This window comes from Athene cunicularia, assembly GCF_003259725.1.
Source record: "Athene cunicularia isolate RWA chromosome 5 unlocalized genomic scaffold, athCun1 chr5_part1, whole genome shotgun sequence".
Lineage (NCBI taxonomy): Eukaryota > Metazoa > Chordata > Aves > Strigiformes > Strigidae > Athene > Athene cunicularia.
Window position 1 is genome coordinate 35574110 of NW_020799101.1, and position 19354 is coordinate 35593463.

At 36.9% G+C, this 19354-nt stretch overlaps 2 protein-coding genes across 4 annotated transcripts in view; one reads left to right on the forward strand and one right to left on the reverse strand.

Moving 5' to 3' along the window:
- The window catches only part of EIF2AK4 (eukaryotic translation initiation factor 2 alpha kinase 4), a 40662-nt gene extending 25153 nt beyond the window's left edge, over positions 1–15509 (forward strand). For all 3 annotated transcript variants that reach the window (XM_026849043.1, XM_026849044.1, XM_026849045.1), the window contains 14 exons: positions 139–255; positions 942–1007; positions 1561–1731; positions 2326–2460; positions 2597–2704; positions 3420–3548; positions 5109–5195; positions 6503–6615; positions 8737–8795; positions 10496–10593; positions 11828–11896; positions 12498–12542; positions 13673–13797; positions 14994–15509. In XM_026849043.1, the coding sequence (XP_026704844.1) occupies positions 139–255; positions 942–1007; positions 1561–1731; positions 2326–2460; positions 2597–2704; positions 3420–3548; positions 5109–5195; positions 6503–6615; positions 8737–8795; positions 10496–10593; positions 11828–11896; positions 12498–12542; positions 13673–13797; positions 14994–15048 (1377 nt within the window). In that variant the 3' untranslated portion in view covers positions 15049–15509. The remainder of the gene's footprint in view (positions 1–138; positions 256–941; positions 1008–1560; positions 1732–2325; positions 2461–2596; positions 2705–3419; positions 3549–5108; positions 5196–6502; positions 6616–8736; positions 8796–10495; positions 10594–11827; positions 11897–12497; positions 12543–13672; positions 13798–14993) is intronic.
- The window catches only part of SRP14 (signal recognition particle 14), a 5474-nt gene continuing 1623 nt past the window's right edge, over positions 15504–19354 (reverse strand). Inside the window, exons 2-5 of the mRNA XM_026849309.1 lie at positions 19202–19292; positions 18503–18615; positions 17452–17484; positions 15504–17115 (exon numbers count right to left, since the gene is read on the reverse strand). Coding sequence (XP_026705110.1) covers positions 17026–17115; positions 17452–17484; positions 18503–18615; positions 19202–19292 — 327 coding nt within the window. The 3' untranslated portion in view covers positions 15504–17025. The remainder of the gene's footprint in view (positions 17116–17451; positions 17485–18502; positions 18616–19201; positions 19293–19354) is intronic.

Here is a 19354-nt window from a genome sequence, read left to right on the forward strand (position 1 = left end):
AAGGAGAGGTCTGAAGTTAGTTTTGAACTATTATGAAATGTTTAGGAAACCTCTGTTTGTATTAACATTTTGCTTAAAAAAAAAAAAACAACAAACTTTTCCTTCTGCCTTTTTTTTTTTTTCTTTATTCTTCATTAGGAAAGAAATTACAGTATTTACTTGAACCACACTTCCTTACTGAAAGCTATACTTATGCACTGTGGGATACCAGAGGATAAACTCAGTCAAGTCTACATCATTCTGTATGATGCTGTGGTAAGATAATAATTAATCTAATCTCAGTAATCATCACTGTAAAGTGTCTTATTTTGTGGAGCTATCACTAAAAATGAGTAACAGACCATCGCCAGCATAACAAGGAATATCTTGTTTATATATAAAAAGGCTGGCTATCTTTTGGGCTCTAAACTTTAATTACTTCTGGATTGGGATGTTTTAAGATTATTTTTATATGTGTATTTATGAGAGAATTATTCACCTGTATAATGAAGAACTAGTGGGCTATTAAGTAAAAAATTTAAAATGTATCTTAATATCATGTTGGTCTTTTCTACCTTATAAGCAGAGAAAATAGATGAAATTAATTTGAATAATTAAAGGTTGTGTCAAAATCCCAACAGAATGCCTTTTAATTTCCTTTGATTTCTTTTTTTGTTCATTAATTTACATAAGCATTTCAGTATTTATGCAGAAGTGCTTTTCAATAAAGTTGATGTTTTTATACTGTTTTTTGCTTCCTGAAACCAATCTGAATATGTCTCCACTCCAAGATTGGTGAAAAATGTTAGTTATTGGTTTTGTTCTTTTACAGTAGTATTGCAGTTAGTAAATGCAACCTTCAATTAAAGGTATTGGGAATCTGTGTTTTAATTCTTCTCAGCAATAGTAAATATTTTTTTGGTAACTCAGTTGTTGAATACGTTTGAATCTTTCTCTCGTAGACTGAAAAACTGACTAAAAGAGAAGTAGAAGCCAAATTCTGTAATCTTTCTCTCACATCAAATAGTGTAAGTAATTTTAATTTGGTGATAATTTCCCTGTGACTTGCCATAAGTCAGTAGTATTTTATTTACTCTGCAGTTTTAATCAACCAGAGTAAGAAAAATAAACATTGATCTATTTTGAACTGCAGATATGTCTCTTTGGAAGTGGTCTCATTTTGTTCTCTTTTCTCTCTGGAAGTCAGTATTGCAACTGTCCCCAGTTTGTTTCTTCTTTCAAATGTATTTTTCAGACTGTGCAAACAATTAAAAAGTAAATGGAATACTGTGCAGTTGTATTTAGTAAACCAAACTGAAAGAAACTAAAAAAAAAAAATTGTCTTCAAATGTTGATGAATGTGCTTAAAGAGTTAACTTCTGGACACCCTGATGAGACTTGTGCCTGTCCATTTCTTTCCTCAGCTGGCTAGGTAAAAACAGACTGCTGGGTAAAACAAGCAAAAAAAGGCCGATATTTTAGTCACACCAAATCAAATAGGTTTCTTTTTTTCCACACATGACCTATTACAAGTGCTGTCAGTGGTGCTACCTATGTTTTTTATCTGAATTTCTTTTTTAGCTTTCTCGACTCTACAGATTCATTGAGCAGAAGGGAGAAGCAAGCAATGTATTTCCATTTTTAAACACAACGATAAAACAAAAGCCAGGTGTCACTCAGCTGTTAAAGCATGGCATGAAGGATTTAGAGGAAATCATTGGTCTGTTAAAGCAACTTGGAATAAAACTTCAGGTTTGTAAAATAGTCTGCTAATAAATTAATGAATTTATAAGATGCTGGGCCTTGTAATTTGCCAGGAAACAAAGTAATGGTATTTTAGAGTAGAAAAGGCACATCAAAGTGTCTTTTGATGGTAAGTAATAATACTTGACATTGATTTGTTTGTTTGTTTTTGTTTTAAGATTCATTTTAAGACTAAGACCTCTTCCAGTCAGAAGTCTCTGTTGTGATTTCTATCTAATGACACAAAAACTTTATTTTTTTCCAATCAAGACTGAAAGCATTGCCTAGAGCGTAAGAAGTCGTCTTAAATTTTGAGGCAAACTGTAAATATTTTTAAAACACAGAAAGCTGACTGCTAAAGGCCTCCCCTCCTCCATCTTCCTTGAGGCTTGCTGTTTGGGTTTTGTGCTGTAGGTTCTTGGGATGCTTTAAAATTAAAGCATTATTTCCTTGTTTTTAATTGTATGTTAAATTTTTGGAGATAAGGAGTGTTTCCATATGTCTTATGTAAGAAGTGTTTTCAATCCACACTGCTGATAGGAAATTAACTATATTAACTGGTAATATTAGTAAAGGTCTTGTACGCATATTTTTATTTTACAGATTTCTATAAATCTGGGACTAGTTTACAAAATACAGCAGCACAATGGTATTATCTTTCAGTTTATAGCATACATCAAAAGACGACAAAGAACTGTGCCTGAAATTCTTGCTGCAGGGGGCAGATATGATCATCTGGTATGTGCTCATCTCTCTTAATGAATTTAGATATTAAAAAAAAAAAGCCATCAACCATGAAAAAATGAAAAAACTTCTTGACATTTTGCAAAAGTAACCATTTGGGTCTTCCATTTTCTTTTTGTCTTGTTTTGAGATTCCACAATTTAGAGGGCCACAGACGGTAGGACCAGTTCCTTCAGCTGTTGGAGTCAGCATAGCTATAGATAAAATAACTGCTGCTGTTTCCAGTGTGGAGGATTCTGTAAGTCTGTGTTTTTGGGAGGTGGGGGGTTTTGTTTGTTTACTTCTGATAGTTCAGTAACCTAATTGAAGCCACAGATAGGCAAAAAATTAAGATGTTCAGATGTGTTCTAGAATAATACCATACTGAAATAGACAGCAAACATAAAGATGATCTGTGTTTCTCTACATAAAACTATTTAGTTAAATAAGAATTAGGAGAAAAGAGGATCTTCAGGCTTATACCCTTTTATTTTTAATTTAAACAGGACATTTTTCTCAGCCTGTGGATAGTTTCATATGGAAGAGTACAACTGTAGTTATTTAGCTAATAAGTGTTACTTTGCCCCTACCACTTCTCCCTTTATAAAAGTATAGAAGGTGAGAGATGAAAGGAAACTTAAGAAAATGGACTACTTTGTACAGTGTCACATAATTTCACTTGGTTGTGGAATGTGTATATCACTAACTTTTCATTATAAGAATAAAAGCATTGCGAAGCAGAGTGGGAAGGAAATAACAAGATAGACTAGGATACTTTGCAAGCTGAGGCTGTGTAGATGCCTTTTGTCAAAGATTAAGCTTCAGTGACTTTCAGACATGCTTAGATAGATTGTGGCTCTAAATTGAGATGCATCTAACTTTTTTTTTTATCTTTGTTATTTTAACTGCCTTATGAAGGGGAAGAGGTAGCCTTGTGGCTAATATTGTCCCCCTTGTTTTTACTTCCCCTTCAGGTTTCTGTCAGCTTGTGTGACCTGCTGGTTGTAAGTGTTGGTCAGATGTCAATGGGTAGAGCTATCAATATTGTTCAGAAACTCTGGACTGCAGGAATTCCAGCCGAAATAATGTATGACTGGTCCCAGGTAGAATTTCTGTCTCCGCGTGTTAACTGTATTGTTCTCTAGTGCAGCCTAAGACCATTTTCTTTCAATTTTATTGAGTTAAGACATAAAACTGAGCATGTAGGGTACTATTTGGATACAATAACATTAAAGTTTCACTGGCCTTTCAGCGTTCTTCCTCTCTACCTCACGGGGTATTTCAAAATATGATGGAGGATCTTCATGCCCTCCTCAGAACACAAAGGAACCTTCCCCAGTTGTACACAGAGTGTGGAGTCAGAGGCCTACTGAAATCAAAGGGAAAAGTCATGTAACAAATTTTAAAATGAGGCCAGTTAACTCCAGTTAACTGAAGTGATGATGCTTCACAGCAGAAGCATATTTTGTACCAGTGGAGGCAATACATTTTCTTTTCAATGAGGGCCACAAGTAGAATCACTGAATGAATGAGTTAATCCTTAATAAAGGGCATGTCTGGAACAGAACAGTAGCATCTACTTTTAAATACATCCACATGGCTAAAGACTATCAGGTACAGAGGAAATACATCATTCTACTTGTAGGAAAACAGTTTAGTAAACTGAGCTACTAGAGTTGCTGTGGGGTCCCCATGTAGCCCCTGGAGAGATGTGTGGTAGGAGGGAGGGAGAGTGGCAAGATGAGTTTTCCTCCAGTTGAAACCAAGCAGACCAAAGAGGCAGTAGTGACTAAAGGAGTAGCGAAGCTGGGTAGCAATGCTGAAGTCTCTTTTAATAATGATGGCAGTTATCTGAGGATTATGAGCTTCATCCAGCTTTAAGTATGCCAGTTGGTGACTAACAAAAGAAACGCTGCAGTTGCCCATTCAGAGTCATGGGCTGCAGAGCAGACGGTTTGAGCTCACTCACTTAATTGGCTGCCTTTTTTGTAGTCTTTTGCCATAATATTTTCAGCAGTTTAAATCCCTCAGAACTGAATAAAATCCAGATCATTATGCTTTTCCTGTGATTGCCCTGGGTTCTCTTTGAAGTTTGTAAGGAACAGAGGTTTGGGTAGTTTCTGCTTGTCTAATGCTGTCCTGCAACCCACTGCTAAGTCAGTATAGCAAGCCCTTCAGTGAGCTCAGTGCTGAGAGAATGATGTAAGTCAGCCTCAGGTTTTACATGAAACCCAGCTGGAGTCAGCTTTCACGACAGAGTACCAGTCCTCCAGGACTGAGCTGTTGCTGACAGTTGCAGACAGTGGGGTGGTAACTAACTGATTGATGTTACACTGCAAATTTTCAGTTATCTAGACCCTGCACTTCTAGATCCAGCTAGCCCTTCCATGTGGGAATTAGGACTGCAGGACCTAGGTGTTCTCTCTGACTAGTGTAGACTTGAGACAGATTTCAGTTTTTAAGGAGCATGAAGTAGATAAATACATGTGTAATAAAGTTCCACCTCCTGGACTTGTTAATAAAGCTTTCCTCTCTCAGAAGTTTACATTATCAATGTAACTGCTGTATATCAAGTTATTTTAATCAAGGACAGGAGACTTTGATTACTTAAGTAATTTAATAATCTGACAAATTTCTGTTCCATTCCCCTGTTCCCACTTTAGTCTCAGGAAGAACTTCAGGAATATTGCAGATGCTCTGGGATTACATATGTGGCTCTTGTCTCAGATAAAGAAGGAAGTCATGTGAAGGTAAGTGTGGAACTAGAGGATGCTTGATGGTGTTTCAGATTTATAATCTGTTGTTCTATGCTTCTTTTTAAGATCATGATTGTTTTCAGTTAAGTACTTTAAGTAGATGGAATTCAGGTAAATACAGTTTCAGTTGCTTCTGAAGAAGCCTGCTTTTTATCCCTCCATCACACTGTTATTCACAGACCTCCTTTCCTCTAGGAAAGTCCAGAGGTTAGTGCAAACATTGCTCAACGTTGAGTCATCGGTGTCTTTAAGTGAAAAAAGGTTTCTGTTGTCTCTGATTTCTTTGAATCTACAGAATAAATCAGTTGACTTAGTAATCTTTCCAGTTGGCAGCTTTCCATATTACAAAACAAATATAAATAAAAACATAAACCTAAAAATCTGTGTAGTTCAAACAGAGTCTGAACTACACTCCTCATTTCTGTAAGCTGAGGTCAAGATGGAAAGACTGGACTGCATCACAACAAGAATTACCACCTTCTGTGCTTTACAACCTGTAGCTCTGGTGCCTTTTTAGAAGTTAAGAGTTTAAAAATATTCTTGATTCCAGATTATTAGGAAAAAAACATTATTCTTCAAATAAAGATTCATTATTTGACTGAATAAAAGTAACCATTTGACAGTATCTGGCATGGCCATGTTACCTAGCCAATATGAATTTCTAAAATATTTTTCACTTGTTATTTGCTCTCCTTGTCATTGTAACAGAAATAGCAAATAACTGCAGTAACTGTATGAACAAGTAGATTTTGATTATGAGAATGCGATATATCAATGTCTTCCACAAGACTATTATGGATCGTTCTTTTAAATACGGCTTTATTGAAGCAAATCCCACAAAGAACATGCTAATGAGGTGAATGGTGTTGTTACTGATTAATCTCTTCCCAGTAAAGATGGAGCAGGTATTCTGAGTTTTGAATGTTTGAATCTAACTCTTGCAAACTGAAAGGCAAGCCTTATTCTAACATAATTCCTTAATTAAAAAAAAGCCCCAAACCAAATATGCTATTAAGGTATTTACACCTATAAACCATTCTCTTAAATTGTCACATATTAAATACAAGTAGCCAAGCTAGTTTAAGCTTTGGGAATGCAGAGAAAATTAGTTGCCTTAAAAAAAAAAATCTAATCCAAGATTTAATTGGCAGTGATTGATTGGTAATGATGATGGCTTCCTACCTTTGATTGCTTCACCTTCAATGGATGAATAATCCAGTTTGGTTTTGATTAAATTTGATAAGTTTATTCATATGCCATTAAGAATCAACAATTTTAAGAACCACTGAACTACATCACAGGTGAAATCCTTTGAGAAAGACAGACAGACAGAGAAAAGGATTTTGGAATCTGACTTAGTAGATCACCTGGTCCAGAAACTGAAAACTAAAATCTGTGATGAAAGATGTAGTAGGTAAGTAGCATACCATGTCAGTATGAATAGTCAAAATCAGAAGTGAATGTTTGTTTGTTATAATGAAGTAATTTTAATATATGCTCAGTTAAACCTTGATTTTATTTGATAAAGAATAAAAGTTTTGCTTAATCCCTTCTGAGGGGAAAAGAAAGCAAAAGGCTTGGTTATAGAATTTTATTGAGATTAAAAGAGAGTGATTTCCTTAGCTCCTATCATATTTATCCATAGTGCTTCATAAATGAAAAGGCCATGCAGTTATCCAACTCCAATGCTACTAGAACAGGAGTATTGTTTGTATGGCAGGACTGCTTGCGCATCCCTGTTACTGACCAGAAGTCTGCTACATTCATGTACTATGTAATCAGAGAAGTAAACCGGCAGATCCCTTTCATTCTGAGGCAGTGTTGATATGATAAAAAGGAAGGTGTAATTGTAGTGCACCTGTACGCTTTGGCTTGCACAAATGAAACATCTGTCAGATTCAGGATATACAGCAACACTCCATCATCCTATCTTTGTTGAAATTACTATTTATTGTCACCAATAGAAGTTAGGACTGAAATCACAGGAGAGGCTACAGTCACACCTGTGTGCGTAAGCAGTATAACTGTTATTCACACGCAGCCCTTTGTAAATACATATTTATACACACATCTATATATATATGGGTGTACATATATATGTATATATGTAACGACAGCAGGAACAGACATGGTTTAGTCACACAAACTAAATTTGACACCTGTAGTATTTCTGAACAGACTTAGCAATAAAGGAAATCGTTAAGATGGGAGATACTTAACTCGAGCACTAGTTTGTGCAGGTGGTTGATGTCTCCTGGTACCCACCTCTTCATTCTTTTTCTGGCCTCAGCCAGTCTTGACATTTAACTTCACAACCAACCTGATTCTCGTGTGTTTTCTGACAGATCTACAGGATCTATTAGAAGCTGTGAAAGAAAATAACTCTTTCTAAAAATTACCTTATTTCTAGATCCCGAGAACAAAATATAGAAAACCCCATATTTGGTAATAAGAGTGGTATGGTTTAACCTCACCCATCAACTAAGCGCCATGCAGCTGCTCACTCACACCACCACCACCCCACACACACACAGTGGATGTGGGAGAGAATGGGGGGAAAAGCAGAAGAAAGTAAAACTTGTGGGTTGAGATAAAGACAGTTTAACAAGACAGAAAAGGATGGAAAAAATAATAATAGAACGTACAAAACCAGTGATGGCCAGTGCAATTGCTCACCACCTGCTGACTGATGCCCAGCCAGTCCCTGAGCCACAGTGCCCCCAGACCAACTGCCTTCCATTTCTATACTGGGCGTGGTATGGTATGGTATGGAATATCCCTTTTGGCATGTTTGGGTCAGCTGTCCTGGCTGTGTCCCCTCCCAGCTTCTTGGACACTCCCAGCCTCTGCTGGCAGAGCAGTATGAGAAGCTGAGAAGTCCTTGACTTAGTATAAACACTGCTTAGCAACAATGAAAGCATCAGGGTGTTATCAATATTATTCTTATCCTAAGTCTAAAACACAGCACTGTGCCAACTACTAGAAAGAAAATTAACTCTATCCCAGACAAAACCAGGACACAGAAAAATGCAGTAAGTATGATTGTAGTAACACTGGCAAATTTCTTTGTTAATGAATCCTGAATGTGGACAGTAAAGGGATTCAAACCAATTACTGAAAGCTGCTTTGAGGTATGTGGGATCTGAAGTATCAATATTACTTTGATACTTTAGTAGTATCTCACAGAAACCTGTAAGAAGTTTCAGATTAAATTAATAATTTAGAGAGAATATTCTCATAAATGTATTATAGTATTAAGATCTAAATCACTCTTCCATGATGGGGAACACGTGCTTTTGTATTGATAGGAAGCATAAGGATTGATTCTGAATCTGCTTTTGTCATGCAGTTTTGTATGACTACCTGTCTGTTCCAAAATTGAATTTTATCTGCAGATATGTGCTCAGAAGTATCCATAAATTTCTTTATCTGTTGGAATGAACCAAGTATGTTTGTATGATAATCTGAAACCATGTTTTATTACAGTATTTCTTCATTATTGTAAATTTGTTTCCCTGTTTTTGTTTATTTTTAGAGAAACCTCAGACAATCTTTCAGTACCAAATCAAAAGGGATCATTTACTAATACTTCAGGTATTTAGTCATTAGTTACAGAACATACAAACTGTTTCTCCTTAAAAACTGTTTTATAAGAAAATCTTGGTGGAATATAATTTTAACCCTCACCAGCAACTAAGCACCATGCAGCCAACTAAGCACCACCTCAGTGGGATGGGGAAGAGAGTTGGGGGGAAAAAATAAAACTTGTGGGTTGAGATAAGAACAGCTTAATGATGAAAATACAATTATTATAATTATTATATTTTAATGTAAAGGAAGATAACAAAAAGAGAGAAATAAATCCCAAGAAAGTCAAGTGATGCCCGATGCAATTGCTCACCACCTGCTGACCGATGCGCAGCCAGTCCCCAAGTAGCCATCGGCCCCTCCTGGCCAACTCCCCCCAGTTTCTGTACTGGCTGTGACGTTCTATGGTATGGGATATCCCTTTGGCTAGTTTGGGTCAGCTCTCCTGGCCGTGCTCCCTCCCAGCTTCTTGTGCACCTGCTAACTGCCAGAGCGCAGGAAACTGAAAAAAATCCTTAACTTATGATAAATGCTACTTAGCACAACTAAAGCATCAGTGTGTTATCAATGTTATTCTCACACTGAATCCAAAACACAGCACGGTACCAGCTACTAGGAAGAAAACTAACTCTGTCCCAGCTGAAACCAGAACAAATGTATTATCAAAGTCAGAGCAAGAAAATGTTTTCTAGCAGTGCATCTAGTTAAAGACATTTCCTCCTAATTCAACCATATTCCAAGTGATTGAAAACTGAAATTCTCTCCACACTAACAAAATAAGTGTCCAGACCAACAGACAGAATATTCCCCATGCAGGCATTCATTGATGCAGTGATTCAGGAGGGGGGAAAAGCCAAAAACCATGAGCACTTCCTAGCTGAGGAGGAATTAAATGTCATCTTGATGAAAGATTACATGACCTGTGGTTGTTAATAGTGTTGAGACCGTGTAGACTGACCTACTGTTCTAGATTTTTTTTTTTTTTCTGGTCAAATGAAAAAGCCTTTAATTTTTTAGCTACAAGTTTTTACTACTTAGTCTGATAGTAGAAGTTTGTGTGTAAAGAATATTAAAGAATAATATGTTGTGTGCACAAAGTTTGGCATTTTTTATAATAATTTTATTAAGTAAAGATATGGTGTGTGGTGGTCATTGTTGTTTTTAAATAAATTATTTTTCCCCCCTTGCATAACAATGAGGGAGAAAGGTGGCCACGCTTAACTTGGGGTGTTGGGTGGGGGGGAGTTTGTGTGCATGTGTGATTACCAGAAGTGGCAATTTGGATTTCAGAATAAGCCATTTCAGATTTTAATTATTGTTATTTGCAGGAGCCAAGATTTATTGTTTGTCATTAACTCTGCTATGGGACTGAACATTAAATAGTTGCTTCATTCTTGTAATAGCTTTTCTTTTTTCAATATTAAGTACACTACACTCCTCTGTAAAATTTTGTAAGCCCTTTGGAACCTTTTATTAGTTTCAGGGAACACTGATGCAAAATACCAAATTTCTTAGTCTTACCAACCAGTTCCTCAGAGTCGTAAGTGAGCATTTGTGAATTTACTTGCACATGTTTCACTATCCTATCTACTTGACTTCGGGGGTTTTTAGTAGCTTTTTGAACCCTATACTATTAGCTTAATTTTCTGTTTCTTGCTATTTCTGTTATAAAGAATATAATCTAAAACTGTGTGTTTGCATTTTAGGTGCATTTGAATCACATGGAACTCTTGTAGTGCCTAATGTTAGTGTTATAGCTCCTGAAAAATTATCTGCCAGTGCCAGGCGTCGTCAAGAAATTCAGGTACGCACATATCAAATAAATATTAAGAAGCTATCCTTTAAAAGTTAAGGAATGGTAAAATTCATATTTTCACTATCTAACCTCCACAAATACATCCTGTTTGCTCTTTATTCCTAAAATAGACTAACCAACACAAAAGGCTGAAAGGAAAACCCACCTTTTTTAACATTTTGGATCTTGGGGATTATCTGTGACATTGTGGCTCAGCCATCATAATACTAGCATATTAGAAATGTAATTTTAGTAGGAACTATGGTTCTGGAATTTCCCTTTTTTTAATACTGAAGTGTGTTAAAGGTGCAAATTTAACATACTTTTAATTTGTGATATGTTTGTAACAGATACTCTATTATGTTGTCTCAAACTAAAGGCCTAAGAAAAAACTGCAGTTTAAAAAAAAAAAAAAACCCACACCGTACCTGAAACATGATATAATAATATAGAAAAGATTAAGGATAGAAATAGATGTCAGAGTTTGCTCATTTAGGATTATTGACTTCAAGATATTTAAGAGTACACAGTGTAAAACAGAACTGTAAACTTTTCAGTCCAAATTTGGATGTGCAACAAAAAAGTCCCCCCTGCAAATAGCTCTCAGAACCCAAACAAAGAAGTGGATGTTATTCTCTGCTTTGAGCTAAACAGACTTGCTGTTTTCAGGTTTTTAATACATAAAAGCATCTTTCCAAGATACAAAAGACAACATAGTGCAAGGCTGCAACTACATTTGTAAAGTGCTACCTTTGCAGGATTACTGGCTTGCTCTGGCAAAAGTGTTACAAGGCATGATCCATACTTCGGTTTGGTTTTGAAATCAGTTGTCCTTCTTCAGCTAGAGATGATTTGCTGTATCCAGTCACAGGTTCTCACATTCCTCTGAAAAGTTATCTAACACCCAGAAACAGGAAGGCAGCTTTTATTACATATGCCAGAACTCACATTCTAATGTGCAGTTCTGTCTGCTTTAGCAGAGTACCAGTATTTTCAAGTCTTTACCACTGCTGCAAGAGTGGCTCAGCCCTGGACTCCTTCCTGTCTACACATCGAGGACTGTTGTGGAATTGTTACTGAAAATTATATTAAATGTGAATCTGAGTTTAAATATGATGTAGTTCTACATCTTTTGTTAGAAGCAGCCTTTTCTGTTCTCATCATCTATGAAATTGAAAATAAGTGTTCCCAACCTCTGGCACAGCAGCAGTGTATCTTACTTTTGCCCATCTTTTGTTGCCAGGTGCAAACAAGACTTCAGACATTCATTTCTAGCCTGCAACAGAAAACAAGCGAGATTGAGATTTTAGCAGTAAGTATTTGGCAGAAGCCTGAATTAATCTAAAATTCTTAATTGAATTGGATGATGTAGTTGCTGTCTGGAACAAACTATTGCCAATAGTCTCACTTCAGATACCAAATGAACCAAACTTTTGCTTAAGACCCATGGCATGTTTCTTCAATACTTGAGAGTATATCAAACTGTATGTATTGGAGAGTTGCATAGGATAGAATCTAACAAGCGTTTAATTGTAAATTCTAAAGCTCTGCTTATGCTAACTAATGTGGTTGATTTAATAACTTGCTTCTGTTAGATCTGCTCTCACGTTTAAACCAACATAGCTTTTTGTCTGTATGTAGCTTTTAGACTTTGCTGACCCTGTCACAAAGGACTTTAAAATAATAAATGCTTTACAGGAAGCATACTGTCTGTTTGCCTGCACCTGTGTGGAACTTTCCATAATGGAATCTGTCATCAACAGTTTGTTTAAAACCTTGGTAAATTCCCACTTCTATCAGCACGAGTGCTTCTCTGGAAATCAAAAAGTCTGATTCCCTTTAGGATAGCTAGTCTCTAGTTGGTAAACTGATAATAGAACAACTGTTTTGATTTCCTCATGATATTTTTACAGGTGGATCTGCCAAAAGCAACTGTGATGCACTTCTTATCATTAGAGGTAAGCAATTAAGTACTGTCATTAAAACTCTTTAATTGAACAATAATGATAAATTCTGTTCCTAATCAAGTGAATGTAAAATTCACCTGTTGTAGTGTTTCTCTTTCAAGGAGTTTTAGTTAGGCTTTAAAACCTGAAAGGATTTTTTTTACCCAAGGAGCTTGACTGAGACTAGAAAAATCTTTTTGTCAAATGCCCAAGTTACGCAAGACAGCCTTAGGATGTCCTCATTCAAAGCTCTGTTTTTTCCCAAGAATAGTTAACTGAAATTAAGTCTTACTACTGATTTTTCAGAAACTAGTAAGCATTAATAGCAGTTTCAACGAAGGTGTTTCTTGAAGTTGTTAATGAAGGAGGATCCAAAATATAGATGCATTGTTTTGAGTACAGTAGCTGAAACATCTCTCAGTGAAGCCAAGATAAAAAGGGGATGTATTAGACACCTTTAACAACTCAGAAACTGCTCAATGAAGGGGAAAAAAAACACCAAAGACAAAACTCTTCTTTCTTCCAACAACAGTAGCTTTAAAGTCAGAAGTTCTTGAGAGATGGATGCTTCCCCACCCCCCAGAAAAAACAAACTCAAGAATGGCATCCTGCCTGGGAGTGGATTTAGTACTTTTAATTCCTTTCATTTGCTGCTCTGAAGCAATTCTTGTCTGGTAATCAGGCACCAGTGAATCACTTGTAAATATTTCCAAAACACTACTCAGTCCATCAAGTGCATCCAACTCATGGAGATAGTTTGAGTTCATTTGTTGGGGTTTTTTTTAAAAAAAGTAAAAGGTGATAAAAGGCACATGATGAGTTTGCATCATTCACTTTTGACCACCTCAGTTCTCACATTCTGTCCAGCATTGTGAAACTGATAGAACCCTTTTCATTGCTTACACCTTTTTATCACTAAACTGTCAGTGTTAAGAAATTGATCACTAAATTCTTAATACTTTTCAAAAAACTTTTTAAAAATCAAGTTTCATGTTTACATGAATTTTGAAATCTGTTTAAGGAGCACTAACATTGCACAATGTTCAGAAGACTGAATCCTATCAGAAGTATTTCCTTCTGACTGTAAGACTGTACCATAGTGTAAAACTGTATCATAGTTTGTCTTTTTTTTTTTTTCTTAGTTTGATGGAGATAGACAAGCCTTTGATGCTACTGTGAGACAACTGATGTCACGATGGCCAAAACAGAGATCTTCATACTTACAAGCAATTTGTGATGAAATTTACAGTATCAAAATGGAAAAGAGGTAAATTTGTTAAGCTCTTAGCAGTACATAAAACATCTTAGTTATTTCTGCATTCAAACTTTACTAAATGAGCTGCTCTTAATTTATCCTCCCTTTTCCCTCTCCTTGAGGAAAAAAATAAATATTCCAGAAATGTGTATAGTTCCTAGAGTACAATGGGAGTTTACTGGTCATCTTCTAATCCTCACTTGTGGTAAAATACAAATTCTTGGCCATGTAAAGGCTTATAAAAATGAAAAAATTACAAGAAATTCTGAAACGTATTCCCACTTTTATCTTGCTTACTGCTTCATTTATAAAACTGAATAGCAAACTACATACATTCAGGTATAGTTACTCTACTACATAGTAACCCTCTTTTCTCATGGGAGGGACTCAGATTCCCTTTTAAAACTCATGAGCACATTTAATTCCTCCTGCTTTGAAGGAATTAGATGGGAATCTGGCACAGCTGACAGAGTGCCCAGCTTTAAGCAAACATGATGCATGCTCTCCCATGTACAGTAAAGCCTGCTTCTGTTTTCTAAACATAAAAACATTTATATTCAACTTGTAGTCTCCTTGTTGGATTCTGGCAACAGATAAATCTGGGCACACCTAGTTTTAAGCCTCAGATATTCAACTGTTGCATATTCTGCTACAGTTAAGTGAGACCTGGGTATTTATGTCTTGTTGTGGGTTTCATTTATAATACATTTTTTTAAACTTATGTTCAGCTTGAAGATACTACTTAACCTTTAAATGAGACTAAAAATTTATTTTGATTCCTTTTTGGTAGAGATACCTCAAAATTGCTTCAGGCTAGCTACTAAGGCAACTAAATAGCAAGTGAAACATGGTTTTGTTCCTGTGGCTTGCAAGACTATGAGGAACAATTACTGCACTCAAGTAATATTCCATGCAATGCTGGGTGTGAATGTAATGCAGTCCCTGACAGTTTTCCTTTCCCATTTGAAGCCTGCACACAGAACACTGCTTTGCCATAAGCCTTCAGATCACTGACTGAAAACTGGACAGGCTGGATAAAGTGAAAGAAAATGAAGGGGAAAATTGCAGTCACAGCCAAAGAACTAAAACTCACTGCTGTTCTACTAGATCTTTGTTGTTAGCTTATTGCTAAGATTTGCCACAGGTATTGTAGCTTTTGAACCTGCAGTTTCAAAGTTTAAAAATTCTTTTTTTCCTTCTCTCTGCAGGGTTCCTGCTCTTATCCTGTACAGTTACCGAGACGAATACAAGGTTTTGTTCTAGTGCTTAAACATCTTTTATGGGATGCTGTTACTAACACATGACAGTCTGTTGTCAAAAGGAATTTCAAAAAGCTGTAATAATGCAAAGCAGGCTACTTAATGCCTTTTTATGTGTCCAGATTGAATTTCATGTGTAATATACTGTAAATTTATGTCAAAAAGTAGAAATAAATGTTTTACAGGCAATTAAGGAGCAAGTCTGACTACAGCCACAGATATGTATCGTGATGTAATTCTTGCCCCTTAAACCACAGAAGAGATTATCAGCTGTGCAGGTGTAAAACTACTTTTTTAAGTACAGTTTCAGAATACATTTTATGTCAACATACAACAGTAATACTGAAATGAGAAAATCAGTTCAAGGATTAGAGGATTAATTATCTTCAACTCCAACAAACTGTTTTAAACTTTTTTGAAGGGCTTTTATTTAATAAAGTGTTTGGCTACTGAGCCTTCTTGAAATATGTATTACAAGTTTTTTGTGGTTTGTGCTTTTTTTTTAAATCCATTGTTTTAATTTATAAATAAAAGATGGTAGATTTCAACTGAGAGGGTGGTTGCAAGCTTGGCTGCCTATCTTGTCATGCCTGTACTGCATTCAAATCAAGCAGCAGCTTCCTGGGAGGTGAAATAAGGCCTGATACAGGAAAAACTTGTTTCAGACCTAACCCTGAGACTTTTAGGAGAAAACAGTAACCTGTGTGTGCCAGGGGCATAACCAAAGTTTGCAACTGGCTTTCTTTACAGGGCTTGTTGGATTAAGTATGAGGTTAAAGTCATAGTAATTATGGGAGTCTTACAACTACCTTCTTGAAGCTAAACTGTAATACAACCCTATCAGGGAGAGAAGCTGAGCGAGTCTAAAGATGAGTTACAACAGCCATAGTTAACTATGCATTTTATTTCACATCCACCTACTTAAAATACTGAATATGCAGAAATGTTAAGGATTTCTGCATGTGTGCTGGTGTTTACCCTGGTACCCCTTCTATTTAAACAGCTTACTCCTCTTTCTTTGCATTTAGGACTGCAGGCTTATTGCATTAAGAAATACATACTCCCTTTTTCTGCCCTTTTCTTGTAGTAAAGAGGAAGGCAAAGTTAAAATGTATGTAAAGAGGTAACTTGAAAGACAAACCCAAGAACTGAAAACTCTGAAAGTTACAGCATTGGGGTACAGATAACTGTACCATTTGTAGCACTTCACCAAAACAAGTCACATCAGTCACTTCCATTTCTCATTGTATTTAATAGGAACAATTAAACCTTTTACACCTGCTCATATGAAGGAGCTACTTTAAGATGTGAAGTATGGGGAAATTCAGATCCCTGAATATACTGAAGGATGAAGCTCTAAAAAAAAAAAAAAAAGCATAGGTGACATGAGCACTTTAAAGCCATGTCTGAAAGGAATATGGAGTCCTGCCCTCCCCCCACCCTGAGCCAGGGTGAGCACAGCTGGGTCAGCATGGAGCGAGGGCACAGCTGCCTTGCTCTGCATGAGCTCAAGCACTGTGCTACTGGCTGCCTGAGGGATAGCTGCACTGCACTCCGTAGACTCGTCCCTCAAAATGAGACAGAAACAGGAAAGCTGCTGTTCCTGGTAGTATGTTGGCACCCACTTTCCCTAGTACTACTGAGGCTTATCTATAAAACTGGGCATCCATCACTGAGACTCCTGCTCCAGTCTTGCTTTGCTCCCAGGTTTTACACTCATATAATACAAAACAAATAGCAGTATAAGTACAAAACTAGTTGGCAGCTGAGTGTAAAGCTATTTCAGTATAACCCTGTAAATACTCCTGCTGTACAGCAATCCACAGAAGGCACCTTCTGCTCTCAGTTTAAACAAAAGTACTGATCACATCCCAGTATCCTGCTGGAAGGAAAGCCAAAGACAAGTGGTAACTCAAAAAGAAATGGACTTTGCTTTGAGCAAGGGTCAAGTCTGTTATAGTGATGGCAGGACACTGTTCCGTCACTGTGTTGCTTTACTCTTCTTGTTTTTGCTTTTCTTGTCTTTTTTCTTCAAGCCATCCATGTTAGCTCTCAGCAAATTTGAATATGCCTGAAACAACAATTGGAACCATTAAAAAACCAAATACCTAAGTGACAATGTACTAGAGGTAACATTTTCCATATTGCTAATGAACAGGTATCTGAATTTTCTTAGTTAGAGACTCATGCTCATACACCCTATACTGGGAAACTATTGTTTCTAAACCAATGCAGAAAGTTAAATACAAAAGGGTTTTTTTAAAAAAAATAAAAGCAGATAGATGGGTAAAGTTAATCTGTGTGATGTTCAGCTCTTAATCAACCTGTTCACAGCTGTCCAGTGCTTCCTTACTGACCACTCCCCAGTACCTACAGAAAAAGAAGATAAAAGGCATACAAAACTTACCATCTGGAATTTATTTACTTCTTTTGAGCTCACCTACAAAAGTAATATTGGACGTTAACCAAGAAAACACTGGCTTTTATTACAAACCAAGTATCAGTACGTGTTTATCCACCAGTGACCACCTAGTCTTAGCAGCAGTTGGACCAACTCATCCCATTCAGCAGTAGGTAGGTGTACTGACACATCACAGGACTTCACCAATTCAGAAAACTGAAAACACTTCTTACTTGATTAACAAAATCCTCTGGAGGCCATTCATCCCAAATCTCTTTTAAAATGGGAAGAAGGTAAGGACATCCTAAGGAACGTTTTATTTACTTGCTGCAGCCCAGATTCTCTTAACTATTTTGCAAAGTATCATTCTTCCTTGGGTTTCCTCACAGAGAGCTAATGTCAGCTAAAGCCTTTCTCTATTTCTTAATTCAAAGTAAACACACATCAGGTTTTCAACTTCTAGATAACATTCCCTGAAATACAAACAGCTCTGTAAATGAGAAAAAATTGGTATGCTAAGCAAGATTAAGGCTCAGAAGAGTCTATCCGGACCCACGTGTTCTTGCCAGGAAAAAAATGATTCCTTTCCTACTATTTCAGTCTGGGAACACTCAGTTCTTTCATGGGTTGCAAGAACCTTCAGTGATTCCATCCTGTCACCTGAGGTTTGAGTGTAGGTGTACAGGACCCTTCTTCCTTTCCCCCTTCCCTCCAAACAATCTCACCTGACTCAAAACACAACAGCAAAGGTTGCTGAAAACAGGCAAAGTCACCTTCTGCTGTCCTCCAAAACCATTCTGAAGCCAAGTCCAGCACAGAGAGCAAAACCATAAACAACTGTCTCGTCTGTAATGCCAAGTGTAAGCATTAAGACTTCAGGTTAAGTGTAACACTTCAGCATCCCAACTTCAGCTGTGTATTTTGCCAGCATATGGTTTCTCTAGAATTAAGAGGGTTGTTCTCACAAAATTCATGTAAAGACAAATGCCCAAAATATGAGCATTAAATAAAATACAAGCAGGACCACTAATCCTTCTAACCCAAAGTTGTCACTTACCACTGTGCTAATTTTCTTCTTTCCATCAGTTGCCCTTAGAAGACACTTATTGTCTGCTGGTTCAAAACTTTCTGCGTGGCCTTTGCGTGGGACTGGCTTTGTTCTGCCATCATCTGTATTGAAAGACACAGAATGTTTATTCATATTTCACTGAAATCACCAGACACCTCCTGACATATGTTAAAAATTGTTCATGAGGAGATCTGTATAAAGCACCTTGGAATTTAAGGCCACCTGAACTGACATTAATGCCAAATTGTTCACAGACCCCTCCTCTGTAACCCGTGAAGGATCTGTTCCATGAACGGCATCAGCCAGGCACATCCCGGCCCTGACATGCTTCAGCAGCAGTATGTTTTAAATGCATGTCAAACTGCAGACCAGGACACTTGACTTCTCAAGTAGCACCAGCTAGCCAGAAACCAGAGAAACAAACGCACAAAACCAACTCTATAATTCTCTTTTTATGGAAAATCTAAGGATTTCATATTATTGTTTAATACTTAGAAAGTCCCAGTATTCCCTGCAGTTTGAAAAACAGCTTTACTTCAAGATAATTAGTACTGTAGCTGATTGATCTGTCCGTACTTTTTTTCAGGTACTCCGAACTACCCCTGTATCTTTTAAAATGCATGCTAACAACAGTAACTTTGGTTTAGACGCACACCTCTCTAATGCAGTAACAGACGTAAAACTTACATTTCTTCAGCGTTATGAAAACGCTCCCCGAAGTTCTGCACTTCTGAAAGAGTCTGGTAAGCTCTGTCAGGAACTGCAAGAGAAAGAGACCCTATCCTTGGCTGGAGGCCACCACACAGGCGGCGTTTATTTCTTCTCCCTGGGCAGCCCGGC